Source organism: Lissotriton helveticus, chromosome 4_1 (genome assembly GCF_964261635.1).
Source record: "Lissotriton helveticus chromosome 4_1, aLisHel1.1, whole genome shotgun sequence".
Lineage (NCBI taxonomy): Eukaryota > Metazoa > Chordata > Amphibia > Caudata > Salamandridae > Lissotriton > Lissotriton helveticus.
In genome coordinates, this window is record NC_136063.1 from 1,661,107,553 (window position 1) to 1,661,125,513 (window position 17,961).

The 17,961-nt window shown below is 41.6% G+C and overlaps 1 protein-coding gene across 1 annotated transcript in view; it reads right to left on the reverse strand.

Annotated features, from left to right (window-relative positions):
* Positions 1–468: 468 nt before the first annotated feature.
* LOC144828192 (olfactory receptor 6F1-like) overlaps positions 469–17,961 on the reverse strand; it is a 56,574-nt gene continuing 39,081 nt past the window's right edge. The window contains exons 4-5 of the mRNA XM_078686284.1: positions 791–888; positions 469–493 (exon numbers count right to left, since the gene is read on the reverse strand). Of these exons, the coding sequence (XP_078542410.1) occupies positions 469–493; positions 791–888 (123 nt within the window). The remainder of the gene's footprint in view (positions 494–790; positions 889–17,961) is intronic.

Sequence of the window (17,961 nt, forward strand, 5' to 3'; positions counted from 1 at the left end):
AGGAATAGAATACAAATAAAGCCTCTCTAAAGTGTCCTTTGGTGGTGTGTGGTATGGTTAAAGACTTACCAACAGTAACTAAATAAAAGCAACCACAAATTCAAAGCTGCCTCATAGCGCTGCATTTAGTCAGTCACATGATAGGGAAAATGGATGAAGACTCTGTCTACAGTTCACCAGTGAATTCAGAAATACGTCCATACCATTTCTGTATTTGTGGGTCAAAGTTGAAGAAGACAATATGTATGTTTCACTGTATAGGAAGCAAACAAAGATAAATACACTACTCCACCACTCCAGTAGTCATTCACAAAGCCTCAGTGACAATTTTCCCTTTGGGCAGCTCCTCCATAGACAGCGGAACTGCACCAAGACATCTGATTATTGTCATGAATCTGATTCATTACTCAAAAAATTGATTGAACATGGTTATCCCAGACGCCTTGTCAGGCAAGCAAGAAAAAGGGCTTAGTACAACCCCAGAGATACACTCCTAGAACAACAACAAAGAGAAGATAGGTGTGAACATATTATTTGTGTCCGCACTTTCAACCCAGTAAGCAATGATATTAAAAAGATTGTTAAAAAAAATACTGGAAGTTGGTGGAACACCACCGTTCTTACATAGAAGAATCAATGTTTTCCTTCAAAAGAGGAAACAACCTCTGAGATGCCTTGCTAAGGGCCGTCCTGACTCCCCCACCCAAGATAACACTGAATTCACAAACAATGGGGTAATACAACAAAGTATAGCCATCGCGTGGCTTGTAAATACTGCTTGAATACTAACATCTTTGTACATTCAAATGTGAGCTTCACCATGACGCCTTTCACCAACTGCAGCACCGACATTGTAATGTATGCTTTCTGGTGCTGATGTGACCTCATCTACATTGGTCAAACAACACGAATAATCAAGTGCAGGATCCTACAGCATCTCAGCAGGATTAAGTGTGGAGTCATTAGGCATATCTAGGGGAGTATTTATAGCATGCAAAACATACAGCCTAGGATGTAAGATGCAAGTAATTGAACATTTGATTTTGAGCCCACCTGGAGGAAACATTGCCAATGCTATAACGCGTAGAGAACTACATTGGATTGATAAAGTGGACTCCATAACACATGGACAAAACACACTATTGAAGGCAAGTAGCCTTTCAATAGTTTCCTAGCTTAGAACACTATCATGTCACAGAATGACACCAGGTAATCATGTGTACTACCCCGATGTTTGATTGTAACATGCGCAATTTATATAAATGCTTGTTTATTTAATCCTTTTCTTTGTATGCGATAACCCTCATGTTTTGTCCTCACGCAGCCTCATGCTCTCCTATTTTTCACAGCATGAGGCTTCACAGACTTCTTGACCTTTGTGTCTGACCCCTGAACAAATAATGTACACAAGTTATTTTTTGCCCTAACCACCGGGGCCTCGATCATGATTCTTAACCTTGCACCTTCTGTGCTGCACTCAAGGAGTCATAATGTGATGTCAGAGGTTCACACGCAAGGAGAACGTGATGCTATTTTGTCCACACGTGACACACTTTGCCCTGTTCATGTCACAAAAGAAGCCCCAGGTCCGTAGTGATAGGGAGGTCTATCATGTGACTAGATGTGCCTTAGTGCATGCTAGGGGATTCCCCTTTTTGAGGACAGTTCCCTCACACACCAGAGGTGTCATGCTTCATCATGGTGGACTAGGTCTCTCACAAGGGCTACAACCCCTTCCCTACCAAGGAGGAGCTCAGGGATGTTTTGATGAGGACGAAGGGTGTACTAAAATCCCATGAGAGCTTGGTGTGATGAAAGAAATACTTTGTGCTGTTGACATAAGGTTACAGTGGCAATCTTCCCATATAGGTAGGGACCCCATGTCTGACCCCTCAAACACAGTAAACAAACATACATTACCTTTGGCCCCCGAACATACCCTCTACGCCCCACAAATGGAGTCATGTGGGAACATCAGAGGGTCATTCACAATTAGATTGTTATGGTATCCATATTATTGATTCCCTCTTTTTCACACGTGCAACACAATGTTTGCTGGTGACCTTTATTTATTGGTATAGGTGCATGCCTTCCGTCATGTTGGGGATTTAGCTTGTCTAGTCCCCTCCATTATTCCTCAAATATTTTTGTATGTGTTTACAGAATGACTTTCGCACAGATGGATAATATCCAGGAAGCTTTCTTAATAGTTTATTGTAGTTCGTCATTTATTTGAACTACATTGGGCTCCTAATTGTTTCCAACTCAAGCGCCCGGGCGGGCGCCTGTTCCAATTTAGCCTTTCACTAGACACAGCTCCCTCCAATTATCATTAATCGGATAAGTACGTGCAATGCTCTAGCATAGAGTAAGCACTGCATGCAGACACGGCCCACATTACAGCAGTCAGACATGTGTGCCCGCGCTCAGCACATTAGATGTATGGTAAGCCTGCGTTCCCATGCGTCTACTATATAGCGGCAGGACTCTATTCTTGGAGCATTTTATGATTTTCCTTCTTTTTTCACAACCCCGATCGACTTTGCAATCAAGCCATCATTCTGGGGAAGTTGAGGCTACACAATTCAAGAGTTAATTCAGTTTTCTGTTTAATTATTAAACAGCTGAGTTCACACATTCTTTGTTTTATTCTTTCCCATCAGTAGTCTGAGGTTTTATTGCCTGAGCATAGAGATCTTGTGTTTAATCAATACCCTCATGGGAAAAGTTTGAATTCTCCACCTTTTTTGACCCCATACTTCCACCAGTGAATTAATTTTTACTGAGTAAAAACGAGATAGTGACTCATATTTTGTTGTCATTTAGGCTATAACCACCAATTTTCCACAGCGCAGTTTGTGAAATCTACTGTATTTAATATAAATCTTGAAACGGGCTTACATCCTGCCCTCACTTTTCATTGGTTGGTGTAATTTCCCTTTACAAGTTTCAAGTTTCAAAAGTATTTATATATATATATGCTCAGCTAGCTAATAAAAGCCATTGCAAATTTATAAAACATAAAAAAAACTAAGAAAGAGAGAAACAAAATTAGGCCTGGTGCCCAAGACTCAACATAAAATACAGTTCAGTAATCAACTGCCAGTACCAAATGGAAAACACAATATAGGATTGCTTGAAAGTATAAAGAAGGTGGCGGACACTGCCGTGGCATCAGTTATAAAAGCATAAAATAGCAATTTCATCATTATTAAAAGAAGATAATTCAGTGTTCAGTCAATATGTTTCCTTAAGCCTTTTGGCAATTTTGGTATGTAAACTGGAAGTAGTTTCATGTACTTGAATCTCAGTCAGCTCTTTCTCCCATTATGGTGAGACTTAAAGTGCTGGTGCATCGAGACATGAGCTTCTTCCATGCTAAGACAATTTTGCCCTGGTTTTTCTTAAATTTTGAGCATGAAGCCCTGAAGTTAAATTTATAGCCTTTAGGTGGTAAAGTATGCTTTTAGTGAGCGCTCATCTTTGTTACATGTGGAGCAGTACTTTGTGTATTTATACAAAATGAAAGTGCAGATGAGACTAGAGAAGCAGAATTTAGGTTCCAGAAGTAACCGGTGGAGTGACGGCTCTTAGCATTTTATCGGCTTTGCTCAGAAATTTGATCAGGCCGCAGAAGGCTTGAGTATAAGGACCGTTGAGCAGAAAATCTATGGCTGCTTGAATTGTTCTATGCCCTTGTTTGATCCAATCTTGCCGGAGAAGCTTCCGGCGATCGTCGATTAAGGATGGGCAGATGCAGAGAAGCTGAGCTAAATTCTCCCAAGATTGACCGCATAGCCGACACTCATTGGATACTGGATGCGGTGACCAAGGCGGTAAGAGATCCAAGGATGAGAAATTCTCCATCCTGATGTGGCAATACTTGGTTTTAAAATGCCCCTCGAAAGTGTCTGTGAGATATTTTTGCATTACTTCTCTGTATAAGACAGGTGTGCTTCCTGGCCAGCAGGATCTGGCGTCCTTGCAGAAATTATGCTTTTTCAGTTGCTCTGTTTAACACCTTCTTAAAATTTTGGTGTGGTAGGTTTTGGATCCATAGAGCGGTGGCTGTTTTCAGTTTTAGTGCATCGTGCAGCCCAAGGGTTTTGAGGTACTGGATGATTTGTTTCAGATGCCTCTTGCCAGATTAGATTTTTCAAGTTTCCTACCTTGGCAGCACGGGTGGTATGTAGATATTTGAGGGTGCGGGCCTTTTGTGCCAGAACTTGATCATGTAACATGAATTCCAGTCAAATGTGGGTGTAGTGTAGTTCCTATTATCCCAATAGGCTCTGCGCATTGGAATAATACCTTCAATAGTATAGGCCTAGACCAGACGTTAACTAGGTCTTCTATTGTCGATATTAGACTTAAAGTTTTGGGTTTGCCAGCTAGCTCAGAGTTCACTAGAAACTTTCTCGAATAGGCAAGGAGGAGTTGAACCTCCCTGGATAGACAAGAAGGGATTTAGTTTCTGACAACCATAGAACGTGACAACTTTGCTCTCCCCTAATCAAGAGTGTATCTCTAGAGTCGTGTGAAAACAAAAGACAACTTATTTTACTCAGTCAGTACGTGCATTCTTAGTTTCTCCAGTTTGTAGAGAAAAGGAAGAGACGGGCGTGTTCAATAAAAGATGTTATTTATTGATCAGTCTCTTTTCTCGTACAAGAGAAATGAATCGATATTATTGCAATACTTATGGTTAAGTAAAGTGCATACAATAAAAGCAGAAGTATAAAATAATACTGTAAAAACATTTATATGGTTTCTAAGCCATATGGTGGTTTAAAATGGATAAAATAGATACATACATATAAACATTTGACTAATCGTACTCAACTGGTGCTTCTAACTACGCCTACCCCAGTGTACCTGACCTAAGCCTAATACGTGGGCGGGGATAGAAAGTAGCAGTTTAAGTTAAGTTTGTTTTGCCAAGTGACTGATTCAAGAATTCTCTGCAAGGGGTTATTCAGTTCTGTACCTTGAATCTAGGATGGTTGAGGGATGGTATCTCTCATCTTTGGTCTCGATATTCCAGGCTGCCTGCAAGGGCTGCTCGGAAGCGCCGGAGCTGGATTTCTCGGCAGGAGAAAGGCAGCGTCTCGTTCTCAGCGCGTCAGGAAGGCGGGGCAGCGCCGGCGGGCTTCGCTCTCTGCTGGGCTTCGGCAAGTCTCGCTGCTCCGATCTCGTCACCACCGCGTGTGTTTGCTTAAGGCAATGTCGGTAATATTTATACCTGTAAGGTGCCGAGATTGACGTAAGGATGGACATAGATACGTCAATAAGGATGTCATACGAGCTGGTCGTTAGCACATTCTTTTACTGAAGTTCTTTGAGAAATCAAAACAATGGCCGCAGGGATTTTCCCAGGTTGTCATAGGTTTGATTTGTTTTGAGAACTCCGTATGCCTTATCAGGGGCTGGAGGAATATTGCTTGTCTAATTAGATGGCAAGCGTTATGACCTAATCAGATAACGCGTTCCTGTGCCGTGGTGTGGCTTAATCAGATAACGGTTTCTGCATCATGGGATGGCTGCTAGTTAACTTGTTAACCAGAACAGGGTCAGGAATAGGGGGATCGATACAGAACCTATAGGAATACATCACACCCACTCCACGCTAACTATGGCCATATTTACGAATCTAGGCATAGTAAAACACACTGTAGAGTATCGTGTATACCTTACCACCCCAAAATACACATAATGCATTTCGAAATTATGTAATATACGGGAGAAAAAAATTAGTCACATGTACTGTATGCACTCAAGCTGTAGAATAATGCTAAAGTAATCACGCATATGTATACATTATTACTAATTTGTATATGAGAATTACACATGAAATGGCTCTTAATATAGAAGAAAGGTTCGAGACCACTTCATCACAGTTCAAAAAACATTTACGAACATACCAGCGGGCAGCTAATGTCTATGAAGTTTCTAAAAACAGAAATTAGTTCTTTAAGAATAGTTCTTACTTTAAGCAGAAGATAAGTGTCCCGAAAAATCGTAAAAAAAAATATTTGGGGGCTGCAAAAAAAATTGCTGTCCGTGGACTGGAGGAAATGTTGATCTTGCTTACTTTATTATTAAAGTTGAAGGCCAAATTCAAGGTGTCGGGAACGCCGTGTGCTAGCCTGTTCAAGAGTCATTATTTCTGCTCTGGTGAGAACATCATATCATTGAGACTGCTGAAAAAGCTGTCAACAGCTTCCTGTGAGAGTTCCACTAACTCGGAAAAAGATGTAACCATGCATTCGTGTGCATGATTGTCTCCATTGACGTTTTGATTAGTATTGCTGACAGAAGGTCGTACCTGATCGATGCTGCTTTCATCTTGAACTTCACTACCCCTCAATCGTAGTGGTGAAGTTTCCACAAATGCCGTCATCAGGATTGGCAGCCGTTGAGGGCAGCACAATGCATGAGCCGTTACCGGACCCAACAATGTTTCTGCATCCATTGGCGCATCCGATTGTAGCGTCAGACAGGTGTCCAACACGCATTCTTCTCCACACAGCATGCACCTTAGTACAGGTAAAACACATCTTTGCCATATCGGCCGAAATGAAAGAAACCAAGTCATGTTCAGGTCTCTAAGCCGGGTTAGTCCCAGGATTTTTGATATCCGGTCCCGGTATCCAATGGCTCGGATTGTTTCTTCCCTTGTCGCAGGTGTTTTGTCTGTGACATGGTTTGCCATAACGAAATATAAGGACTAAGAATAGGATTCCTGCAATTAGTCCCAAAATGAGGGGAAGTCCGCCAAATATCGAATGGACGAAGTCTGGAAAAATACCCAGTATGGCTTTGAATGGTGTTAATGCCATCGAAAATACTGTCTTAAATACATTTGAGACTCCACTGGTATCAGAAATATTTAAGATTTCATTCAGGATTTCTGCGAAATGTATGGGGGAATTAGATGATAGCAATGAGTGAATCTCTGCAGTCGTCCTTGCGACTAGGAGATCATACGTTTCTTTTGATGACGTGAGCCTGGTCGGCGTCTGAAGAAGCACTGTTTTCATTCTGCTTAAAGTATCAACTCGAATAGAAGTAATTTTCAAGTTAGGCCATGCCCTTGCCTCCCTGTCTGAAAAGGAGCCGGGGAACAATAAGCGTCCACAGCACATGACCTTCGCAGTCGTACTTACGAGATAAGGAACCCCGGGCAGTAGACTACAACATCTGCGATCCACAATTAGAACGTAACTCCCGTTATAGAGTCTTTTAAAGAATGGTTCTATCTCTGTTGCAGGTGCGCCTAGCTGGTGACATGAAAGGTTATTTGAGTTCCCTTCACAGGCTCCATGCAAACTAATTCCATTACACAGAAGTGTACCGCATAGTGACATCGCACAATTATTGCCACTAAGAAACACTTTCTGTCCTTTATTACTGACACATGCATGTGAATAGGGCAAGTTCCATGTTGTCTTAATGTACCCTTTTCCCAATTTTTCGTACGTGCCAGCCTGTATATATTTTTGGCAGTATTGAAACCTGAAAGTCGATATTGGAATATTAATTATCCCATGTATTATCCATTCAATGACAGGTCGTTCTGACATTGTCAATGGTAATCTCTCGAGTTTCTCAATGCTCAGGATTGTATAATCAGCACCCTTCTGTGCCATACTGATTTGTTTATCAGTAAGGTTAAAGATATTGAATAGTGACGTTGTGTTGATTAAACGCCAAGGCACATAGCCTGAACGCAGGTTTTGTAACGTCCAGCCAAGCTGTACAATAGAACGCAATTGAGATTGACCGTGTTGTAACAACAGTAAGTCTTGCGATATTATGTCGATTGCTGAAGACACAATACTGTCCAATGAAAAAATTCTGGAGGACAGAGTCATTAACCCATTGTCCACTACAGAAAGCGATTTTTCCAAATTAATACGGTCAATTTCCCGTATACTTTCTGCTGTCTCAATTTGAGTTATCTTTCAGGCCTAGTTGTAAGCTGCATATATAGAGGCTGCTATGAAGCGTTTTTGACGCTGTTTGCGCGGTCCCATAATGAAATCACGCAAGTCAGCACCATGAGTAAGTAAAGTTAGGTGTTGCTTAATTTCTATCAGTGTGGAAGTTTGTAGCCATTGAAGGCAGAGTTTTCCCACACTGTAGGTGGTGATTATCCCTGGGTGTTGTCTTTGGGAATATCTAGGGTGTGGCCTGGTCAATGTGAACCCCTGTGTTTTGTTCAGGAATCTGTCTTGACAGTTATTAGTATCTGTGGGCCAGATTAACCATTGTTTCCAATCAGGATTTGTTCTGTTTTGGTTTAATACATAGTTTACGTCTATCTCTTCATCTGTAGAGTTATTGCTGTTCATAGTTGGCTTTGGAATAGACGGTTTATTTAAGTCTTTGATTTTGGCTAATCCAAGACAGGTAGTTTGTTGAATAGTGTCATTCAAGAATATAATTTGTTCTGGGATCATGCAGGCTCTAAACAATGATTCTATACCCTGAACTTGCCATTCTCTTGTACCCCAAACACTTTTTACTTCCATATTTTTGTCCCAATAATCAAAACCAAATGTATTCATCTGTTCAAAAAATGAGTCCGAATATATCAATTTTGTGTTTGTAAGCATGGTTTTTGTTCCTGTCTTATTTGACAATTTAAAATAAAATGGTTCAGCTTTACTTGTATTGAACCCTGAAAAATATGAATATTTGTCATAAACGGTTCTTGAGTTTCCTTTTGGAGGGGTTGCACAATGTTCCCATTGATTATAATTTAAAACATTTCTAGGTTGTGCAGATTTATGTAGAAAATGGTTACCATAGTGGTTGTAGCAGTACATACTATCATAATTAGACGAACACTGCAAATAATCATGTTTGGTAAATTTAGCAGACATCACTAGGTCAGACATCATGTCATTAATACTTTCAAAGTCCCAATCATCAGCAAATGAGTTTGGTTTTACAAAGTCACTCAACGAGATCTTGATTTGGTGTGGATATTTGAGGATTTCAATCGGACCATAAATTTCATAGTCAGTATTGTCCCATGCTACCTCACCCGGTATAGGATTGGCTGTGAAGTTGACTGAAGAAAGTTCTCTTTTCTCGACGTGTGAAGACGTGTGTGGCTTGAGGATCAAGTTGATTTTCTGGCTTGCTGTGTCCATTTTTGCATATTTTCCCTCAATGAAGCGTCCCAAGCATAGTACCATGATGAGCCAAAGTATGAGGATAAATACACCAAAGGACACCCAAAATTCAATCCATGGAGAAATCAGATAGGTTTCTTTCAGTTGTTTCAAAAGTTCCTTAGCTTTGTCTTTAAGGGTTTTTGTTGATGGCTGTGTCTTTGATTCACTGAGGTCTTCAGAGGAATCATTGAAGTTTATGAAGTAGCCGGATGCCGTTCTGTCTATTGTTCCAATTGCTTCAGGATTACTGTTTCTTGCAGCTTCAGCATATTCATTTGTTACTTCATTGTAGGTTGGTGTGTCTCTACTAAATGTTTTTATTTGGGTTTTCAGAGGTGTGAGGTCCATTGCATTGTTGCATAGTCCTTGTTGTTGTTCTGTAGGCGTTTCGAATGTGATTAGCCTTTTAGTTAGCACCTCTGTACTTGTAGCAAACCTTGGTGTTCTACTACTTATCGGGAGTCCACTTGGCCTACTGTTTGTTATCGGCCACATGATTGTGGTTTTACCAGGTCGATGGATACAACTCGGTTCTCCTTTTTACCAGCAAGCGGCGGTAGTACAACTGATCTTGTCCCGTTGATGGACAAGACAGGAACTGCTTTTCTGTAAGAAGGCCCAAATTCCTTCTTTACCGCGATCTTTTCTCTGACTAGATCCCCGACTTTTGGAATCCAGACAGGTCTTGCTGGGACAGGTGGTGGTTCTTCAGTGGTTGTTGGCTGCTGTTTCAACTTTATGTTGCTCAGGTCTTTTCTTGTTTCGTTTAAGTCCTGCAAAATAGCCAAACGGTCTTTGATATCAAAGCCTTTTTCTTTCACCACTGAAGTCTGACTGTCAAGATCTAAGATTAACATCCTAGTTCCAAACAACAATTCGTACGGAATGAATCCCTTCAGTGAATTTCTTGGCAAGTTGTTTAGACTACGTTGGACACTTATTAGATGTTTGACCCACCCAGCTCCCGAACCTAATACCTTAGCTGTTATAGATTGCTTTATGTCATGGTTTTTTCTTTCATCAATTCCGTTTCCCTCGGGATGAAATGGACAAGAATACCGCAATGCAATGCCCATGCTGGTCATGGCCTCCTTATAAGCCCTAGAGCTAAAAGCAGGACCCTGGTCAGAATGCAGCACGCCAATTGCGTATGTGCCGATAAAGACTCGCAAATCTTTTATAACAGTTCTGGCGTCAGCCGATCGCTGGGGCCACATCCATATGAATCTCGTGCATGAATCCACTGCGACCAAGATATATTTATAGTTACCATCCCTTTGTAAGGGACCACAGTGGTCCAGGTAAACACAGGCTAATGGTTTATCCGAGATTAGAAGGGGCGTCTGCGCTGGTCGTCTCACTGTTGATACTTTCATTCTTTGACATATTTCACATTCTAGAACATAGTTCCTGGTTTGTCTTCTCATTTGTGGCCACCAGTATCTCTGTTTTAATAACGAAACTGTGGCTGAGACGCCAGCATGTACAGAAGCAAGTCCTTCGTGTGCCGCTATGATGAGTCCTGACCTATGTTCCATGTTTGGAATTACTCTATCCCCCACTCCAGGGATTCGAGCAAATGGAACATTATTCGTATCAGTTATGTATGAGTACTTTACTGGAAAGCCTTTCGGGAGTGTTTCTATCGCATCTTTTACTGTAGCGCTGACAGCTTGTAATATATCGCTGTCTATTTTTGTTTTTGACCGGGTGATGGCAGCTACGGAAGCCGTTTGCACAGCTGCCTTTGCGGCCTCATCAGCCAATGAATTCCCTGCAACGTGAACGCCATCACGTTGATGACTCAGTGTATGTATCACGTGAGTCTTTGGTAGTTCTTTCTGTAAAAGAACTGCTTGTTCCCAGAGCATTTTATGCTTTATTGTGCCTCCTTTTGCATCCTTAAAACCATTCTGAAGCCAGATCTGTAAGTATTCATTGTAAGACTGAACGCAATAATACGAATCACACACTATGAGTGTGGGGAATTCCCGATCGGTATTTTCAAGCGCCATCTTGAATGCCAGTAGTTCTGCTCGCTGAGCTGTACAATCTCCTAGCGATTGTGTTTTAGTGACCGCTGGTTTGAATTTCCCATCGTGCCAGCGACCTTTTACAATCGCACACGCAGCACTGTAAGCTTGTTTACCCCCTACTGCGGGTTGTGCTGATCCGTCTGTATATATTATACAGCCGTAATGTTCTAGAGGCAGAATTTCGGTCGGCGGCGGACATTCGAATTCATATTGGAGAAACTCTTGTGTTTTTAAGTTAGGATCAAATTCGTATGCCACGTCTGTTGCAGCAAGAGAATTAGCCCATTGTATCCATCTCGGATGGAGCGCTTTAGCATTCGGTATGCTTGCTTTCGTTACAGCCTCTAGGGCTGGTATCGGTGTAACGATTATTATTCGTTTACCTTGTGACAGGGCTCGTTCTTTTGCTATAGCTGTCTGAGTTGCAGTAAGAATTTTTTCCGTTGGGCTAAATTTCATTCCAGCTTCTGTGTACAAGTGTGATTTGAATGCAATTGGTACCTTTTCTCCCTCATTAGAGGTCAGGTATGTGAATCCGCATCTTCCTGGGATGACTCGAATCACAAGGTTGCGTGTGTTATTACGTGTTTCTAATTTTGTTTTAATTAACATATCTGTTTGTAAGGATCTCAGAATATCTGTGTGTTTTTGAGTCCAATTGGTTTTTTTAAAATCTGGTTTTATTAGATCATAAAGGGGTTTGATCCTTTCTGCGTAATTTGCAATGTATGTTCTTCCGAAATTTAGGAAACCTAGAATTGACTGTAGGTTTTTTAGTGTTCTAGGTGCTTGGAGTACGGCACATTTCTCTAGGAAATTGTCAGCCAGGCTTTTGCCTTCACTTGATAACTCATATCCTAAGAACAGGACTGTTAGATGGGCAATTCTAGATTTTTTAAAGTTGAATTTGTAACCCTCTGCTGCGAACCCAAGTATTATGGTGTTCACTCTCTTCAAGTGAGTATCCAAGTCATCATCTGTTAGGTATATGTCATCGACATAAGATAATGCTTCGTCATCATAGGTTTGTAGTAACTCTGTTACCCTCGCTGAGAATAATCCTGGGCTGTTCTTGTACCCCTGGGGTAACCGACAGAATTGTTTTTGAGCGCCATTTATTGAGAACGCAGACAAGTATCTGCTCTCTGGTGCTATATTTTGACAAAAGAATCCATTAGAGATGTCTAATGTTGTTTTATATTTTTTTGCGCACTATGTTATTCATTAGTGCAGCACTATGCGAGTTTTGTACTGCAAAAGTTTTGCAACATGAGTTAAGGTGTCTGTAATCCAAAACTAGACGATATGAATTGTATGGTTTGGAGACAGGAAACAAAGGGTTGTTCATTTGTGAGGTGCAAGTTTCAATCACCCCCTGGTATTCTAGTTGATCTAGAATTTCTTTTACCTGTTTTTTTAGCTTCTTGCTTGATTTGATACTGCCTTTGTGCAGTAGGTTGTGATTTTACCTGGATTTTGTGTGGAGGAGATTTTTCATCCCATCCCACATGATTTTTATATAAAGCAGGAGATTGAGCTACTGCCCACTTTCTTGCAAGTGTATATTTTTTATGAATTGGAATATGATTTGAGAAGGCAGGCATAATTATTTCTTCGCCATGTGGGCACTCCCTGACAAACTCTGGTGGCCAATCTTTTTCAGCTAGAAGGATGTCATAGCCCTTGGAGAGATTATCCCAAAAAAGGCCCCTTATTTTTCTAGTGTTATCCCCTTCTATACGTAAAGTTATTTCATATATTTTGTGAGGTTTGCTAACTCTGGTGTCTGCAGTTTCCACTTGAATGTATTCATTCGTGTCCACTGTCTCCAGATGATTCATAAGGACTTTGCGTGCTATGCTCACTTCTGCTGCGCTGTCTAGCATTGTCTGAGCCCACTCTCCGTTTTTCAGCTGTGTCCTCAGTATTCTCGGCATTGTTGAATACTTTAATGCTGGCTACCTTCTTCTTGGGAAACTGTAATTTTTTATTTGGATGAGCAGGTTCCTTGTCTTTGGACTTGACGTGCCCTTCCCTGGGTTCCGATCGTCCTCTTCTTTCCGATTTCTGCGAGGAAGTCTGAAAAGATTGAGAGGGACGTGTATCAAAATCTTGATATCTATCCGGTTTCTTTATGTTATCCCTATTTCTAAGGTTGTATCTTTTCACAGAGGGCTCCCTTTGGGGAGACTTGGGTCCTTGGTCCGGAGATCTTTCTCTCCGCCGAGGAGACCTTCCTCTGGACTGGAATCTTATTTCTTTTGGATTGGATTGTTTGTTTCCATCCCAGTTCTTCTTTTTATAAATATTTTTTCAGGATTTTCAATTAGTTGGGGCTTCACTGGTATTCCACCCAAACTATATCTACCTAGTTCTTCATAGGATTTTTCTATAATTCTGGCAATTTCAGCTGGTTGGTCTGCTATATCTGTCTCTTTTAACCTCTGGCGGATCGCCACATTCGCTGCTTCTCCTTTTATGTTGGCTAGTAATATTGCCGAGACCTGCTTGAAGTCTTTTAGTAATTTCATACCAAGAGTTAAAGCGGGTTCTGGACCGTATTCGTCTTGAATTTGTTTTAGCACATCTGGTATTACTGACATGGATGGAACTCCATGTGTTTTTGTGTAAATGGAAGCAAAGACTGTACCCCAAGTGTCACAGTCCTCCACGTGTGGTGCGATTCCCATTGGAAGACAGATAGTCAGAATCCTGTGTTTATCCACAGGGGTGGTGTCTGGAAACACCGCCTCTATTTGGGTGATTTTTTGTGCTAACCAGAATGGTATTCGTTCCCGTTTAGCTGGTACTTTACCTAGGCAGGACTGTATGTTCTGTGGTGTAATTTTATTTGTGTTCCCCTGATGAGGGGTCAGCTGAGAATTTTTAATTGCTGGTTGGATTGTTGAAGTCCGCATTACATATTGGACTAGTTGTCTATATATTTTAATTAATTGTTTTAGTTGTACTAAAACATCTGCTGCAGACATTCTTTTGATGTCTGGATGTGGTGTGTATCCGGCTAGGACCGGCCACATTGCTCCTGGTCTACCTAGTGGACCGAGCCTGGTGATGTGATTATTATGTTTTAGGGCGCCATTAAACAAGAGCAGGTGCTCTTGGAATTTAAGTGGTACTTCTACTTCCTCGAAAGGAGTGTACTCATTAGGAGGTTCCTCTATTTTATAATAGTGGAACTCCTTCGTTACAGCATTTGCTGCTGGAAAGTTTATCCATGAATAGAATACCTCTGTCTGCCGATATTCGTGTGCCTCAATTACGAATATGATTGTACCACCTCTTGGTGTCAGTCCATTGTCTATAAGTTTTAACGTTATAGATCTTCTTATGTTGACCGGGATGAGTTTTATATCCGGGTCCGCTTCTTGCATAGTATTATCAGCTTCTATTAGTTCAGCTGCTAATCTAACTCTCTCTCTTTCATCATCACTGTCTACCATTTTACCGACAGGAAGGTTTTTCTGTTTGTTTGCAGATCAGGTTTCTTACGGAAACAAAGATTAGATGCACAATATTTTGGAACAGTGTATCCTTCAACGTTGACTAAACCAAGAACCATACATAGGAGTTTCCTCCTGCGAGGTTTGGCGGATATTACCTTTCACCCACTCCAGACGTCTTTGGAGTATTATGGGAAAAAAGGGTCTGAGTGAAAGAGCACGACTGAGTTACTCTAATGTCTTGCGTTAGTTTTATCGCCTTTCCAAACGTTGGGCGCCATGTAGTGTAGTTCCTATTATCCCAATAAGCTCTGCGCATTGGAATAATACCTTCAATAGTATAGGCCTAGACCAGACGTTAACTAGGTCTTCTATTGTCGATATTAGACTTAAAGTTTTGGGTTTGCCAGCTAGCTCAGAGTTCACTAGAAACTTTCTCGAATAGGCAAGGAGGAGTTGAACCTCCCTGGATAGACAAGAAGGGATTTAGTTTCTGACAACCATAGAACATGACAACTTTGCTCTCCCCTAATCAAGAGTGTATCTCTAGAGTCGTGTGAAAACAAAAGACAACTTATTTTACTCAGTCAGTACGTGCATTCTTAGTTTCACCAGTTTGTAGAGAAAAGGAAGAGACGGGCGTGTTCAATAAAAGATGTTATTTATTGATCAGTCTCTTTTCTCGTACAAGAGAAATGAATCGATATTATTGCAATACTTATGGTTAAGTAAAGTGCATACAATAAAAGCAGAAGTATAAAATAATACTGTAAAAACATTTATATGGTTTCTAAGCCATATGGTGGTTTAAAAGGGATAAAATAGATACATACATATAAACATTTGACTAATCGTACTCAACTGGTGCTTCTAACTACGCCTACCCCAGGGTACCTGACCTAAGCCTAATACGTGGGCGGGGATAGAAAGTAGCAGTTTAAGTTAAGTTTGTTTTGCCAAGTGACTGATTCAAGAATTCTCTGCAAGGGGTTATTCAGTTCTGTACCTTGAATCTAGGATGGTTGAGGGATGGTATCTCTCATCTTTGGTCTCGATATTCCAGGCTGCCTGCAAGGGCTGCTCGGAAGCGCCAGAGCTGGATTTCTCGGCAGGAGAAAGGCAGCGTCTCGTTCTCAGCGCGTCAGGAAGGCGGGGCAGCGCCGGCGGGCTTCGCTCTCTGCTGGGCTTCGGCAAGTCTCGCTGCTCCGATCTCGTCACCACCGCGTGTGTTTGCTTAAGGCAATGCCGGTAATATTTATACCTGTAAGGTGCCGAGATTGACGCAAGGATGGACATAGATACGTCAATAAGGATGTCATACGAGCTGGTCGTTAGCACATTCTTTTAGCACATTCTTTTACTGAAGTTCTTTGAGAAATCAAAACAATGGCCGCAGGGATTTTCCCAGGTTGTCATAGGTTTGATTTGTTTTGAGAACTCCGTATGCCTTATCAGGGGCTGGAGGAATATTGCTTGTCTAATTAGATGGCAAGCGTTATGACCTAATCAGATAACGCGTTCCTGTGCCATGGTGGCTTAATCAGATAACGGTTTCTGCATCATGGGATGGCTGCTAGTTAACTTGTTAACCAGAACAGGGTCAGGAATAGGGGGATCGATACAGAACCTATAGGAATACATCACATGGGCAGCTGCGGTGTGGTTTGGGAGTTTGAATAATGCCCTGAACACCTGACTCTGAGATTTGTTCAGAAAGGAGCCCAGCTTACCAGGGAAGGCTTCCGAACCGTACGCTAATGTGGGAATTAGTTTGGCTTTTATTATCTTCAGCAGAGGTTCTAGAGTGTGGGTCTTTGTGTGTTTGAAGATGGGTTGAAATTCGAATTGTAGCCATGCGGACTTTGGTTTAAGTGAATTCTCGTAGGTTAAATGCCCTCTCGTATCATCAAGCCAACATCCAAGGTACTCATATCGGAGGGCTCTGGACAGTCAGTGCTTGCTGAAGTACCAAGTTCGGAGTTTGTTCCTTTTCTGTTCAAAGATCACAGCGATTGTTTTCTCGATATTCACTGTCAGGGCGTTTGTGGCGCTGTGTACGAATAAGGCGTCTAGCAGCCTTTGTAGACCCCTTGCTGTTTGGCTCAAGAGAATGAGGTTGTCAGCGTAAATAAGAGAGGTGATATGGCAATGTCCCAGCTTTGACGTGTCACGTACAATCGCATCAAGGGCAGGGACCAAGTCACTAATAAATAGGTTAAAAGGGGCTGGCGCCAAAACATATCCTTGATTGACTCCTTGTTCTATCCTGACCCTGTTGGAGACTGATGAGTTGTTATCTAATTTAACTCTGGCCCATGTTTCTATTGGCTGCAGCATGCTATTTTATGTTGTTCCTTTCGTGTTTTTGCCTTATCAGTGTCCCGAGGCGCATGTACTGGCTTCATTCGCTTTGTGGGACTTTTTTTGTTTTAAACTTTTGCATGCACAGCGCTTACGTTGTGCTTGTTTTTCAACTGCTGGCATTTCTGTTAGGAGGCTTAAATGTTTTCGTTTGCCATCAGGTTCCATCTGGTGTCTTTCATTCATTTGATACACATCCTCCTCCAAGCCTCGCTTTCAGCTCTGTGCTCCGCCCCTGGGTTTTGCATGCCCTGGCGCCACCAGAGAGACATCCTTTATTCTTTCATTTCTCCCTGTAACTTTGCCTGCACTGCACTTGTTTTAGAAACTTAAATTTGTATTCCACGAGTCCTGAAACACATCATTTTCCAAGCCTCACTTTCAGCCTGTAGCCCTGCTACCAGGTTTTGCATGCGGTGGCGGCAGCCAGAGAGACAGTTGAGACTAAGCATCAATATTGCTTTTTAAAACTCTATTACAATGAAACGTACAGGTAAAATGCAAAAATCTGTGATTCAGAAGAAGCTAATTAGGATTAGAGTACCTTTTGATGTGTTTCCTCCTGCAATGCTGGGCTTCCAGCGCTACAGCAGTTACACATGCATTGCCCTCCGCATGCCCTGCTGATTAAAATAGCAGTAACATTTGATTCGCCTGGCTTCAGAGGGACAAGTATCGATGTTGTGTTTTAACCCTAGAAATACATCCTTTGGCCGGCCTTTCATTTATATTATATTGACTCCTGGCCCTGATGTGTAGAGTATATTACCTGAACTATAATATGGGATGTAAGTCACGGGTAGCCTTTCCTCCGCCCATCCGCAAACTTGCACCCTGCTCTCTGACATCCATCAGAAATCCCTTCTTGAAACAAAGGAAGCAAAAGCATCCATCACTCCAGAAATCTCCATCGAGATG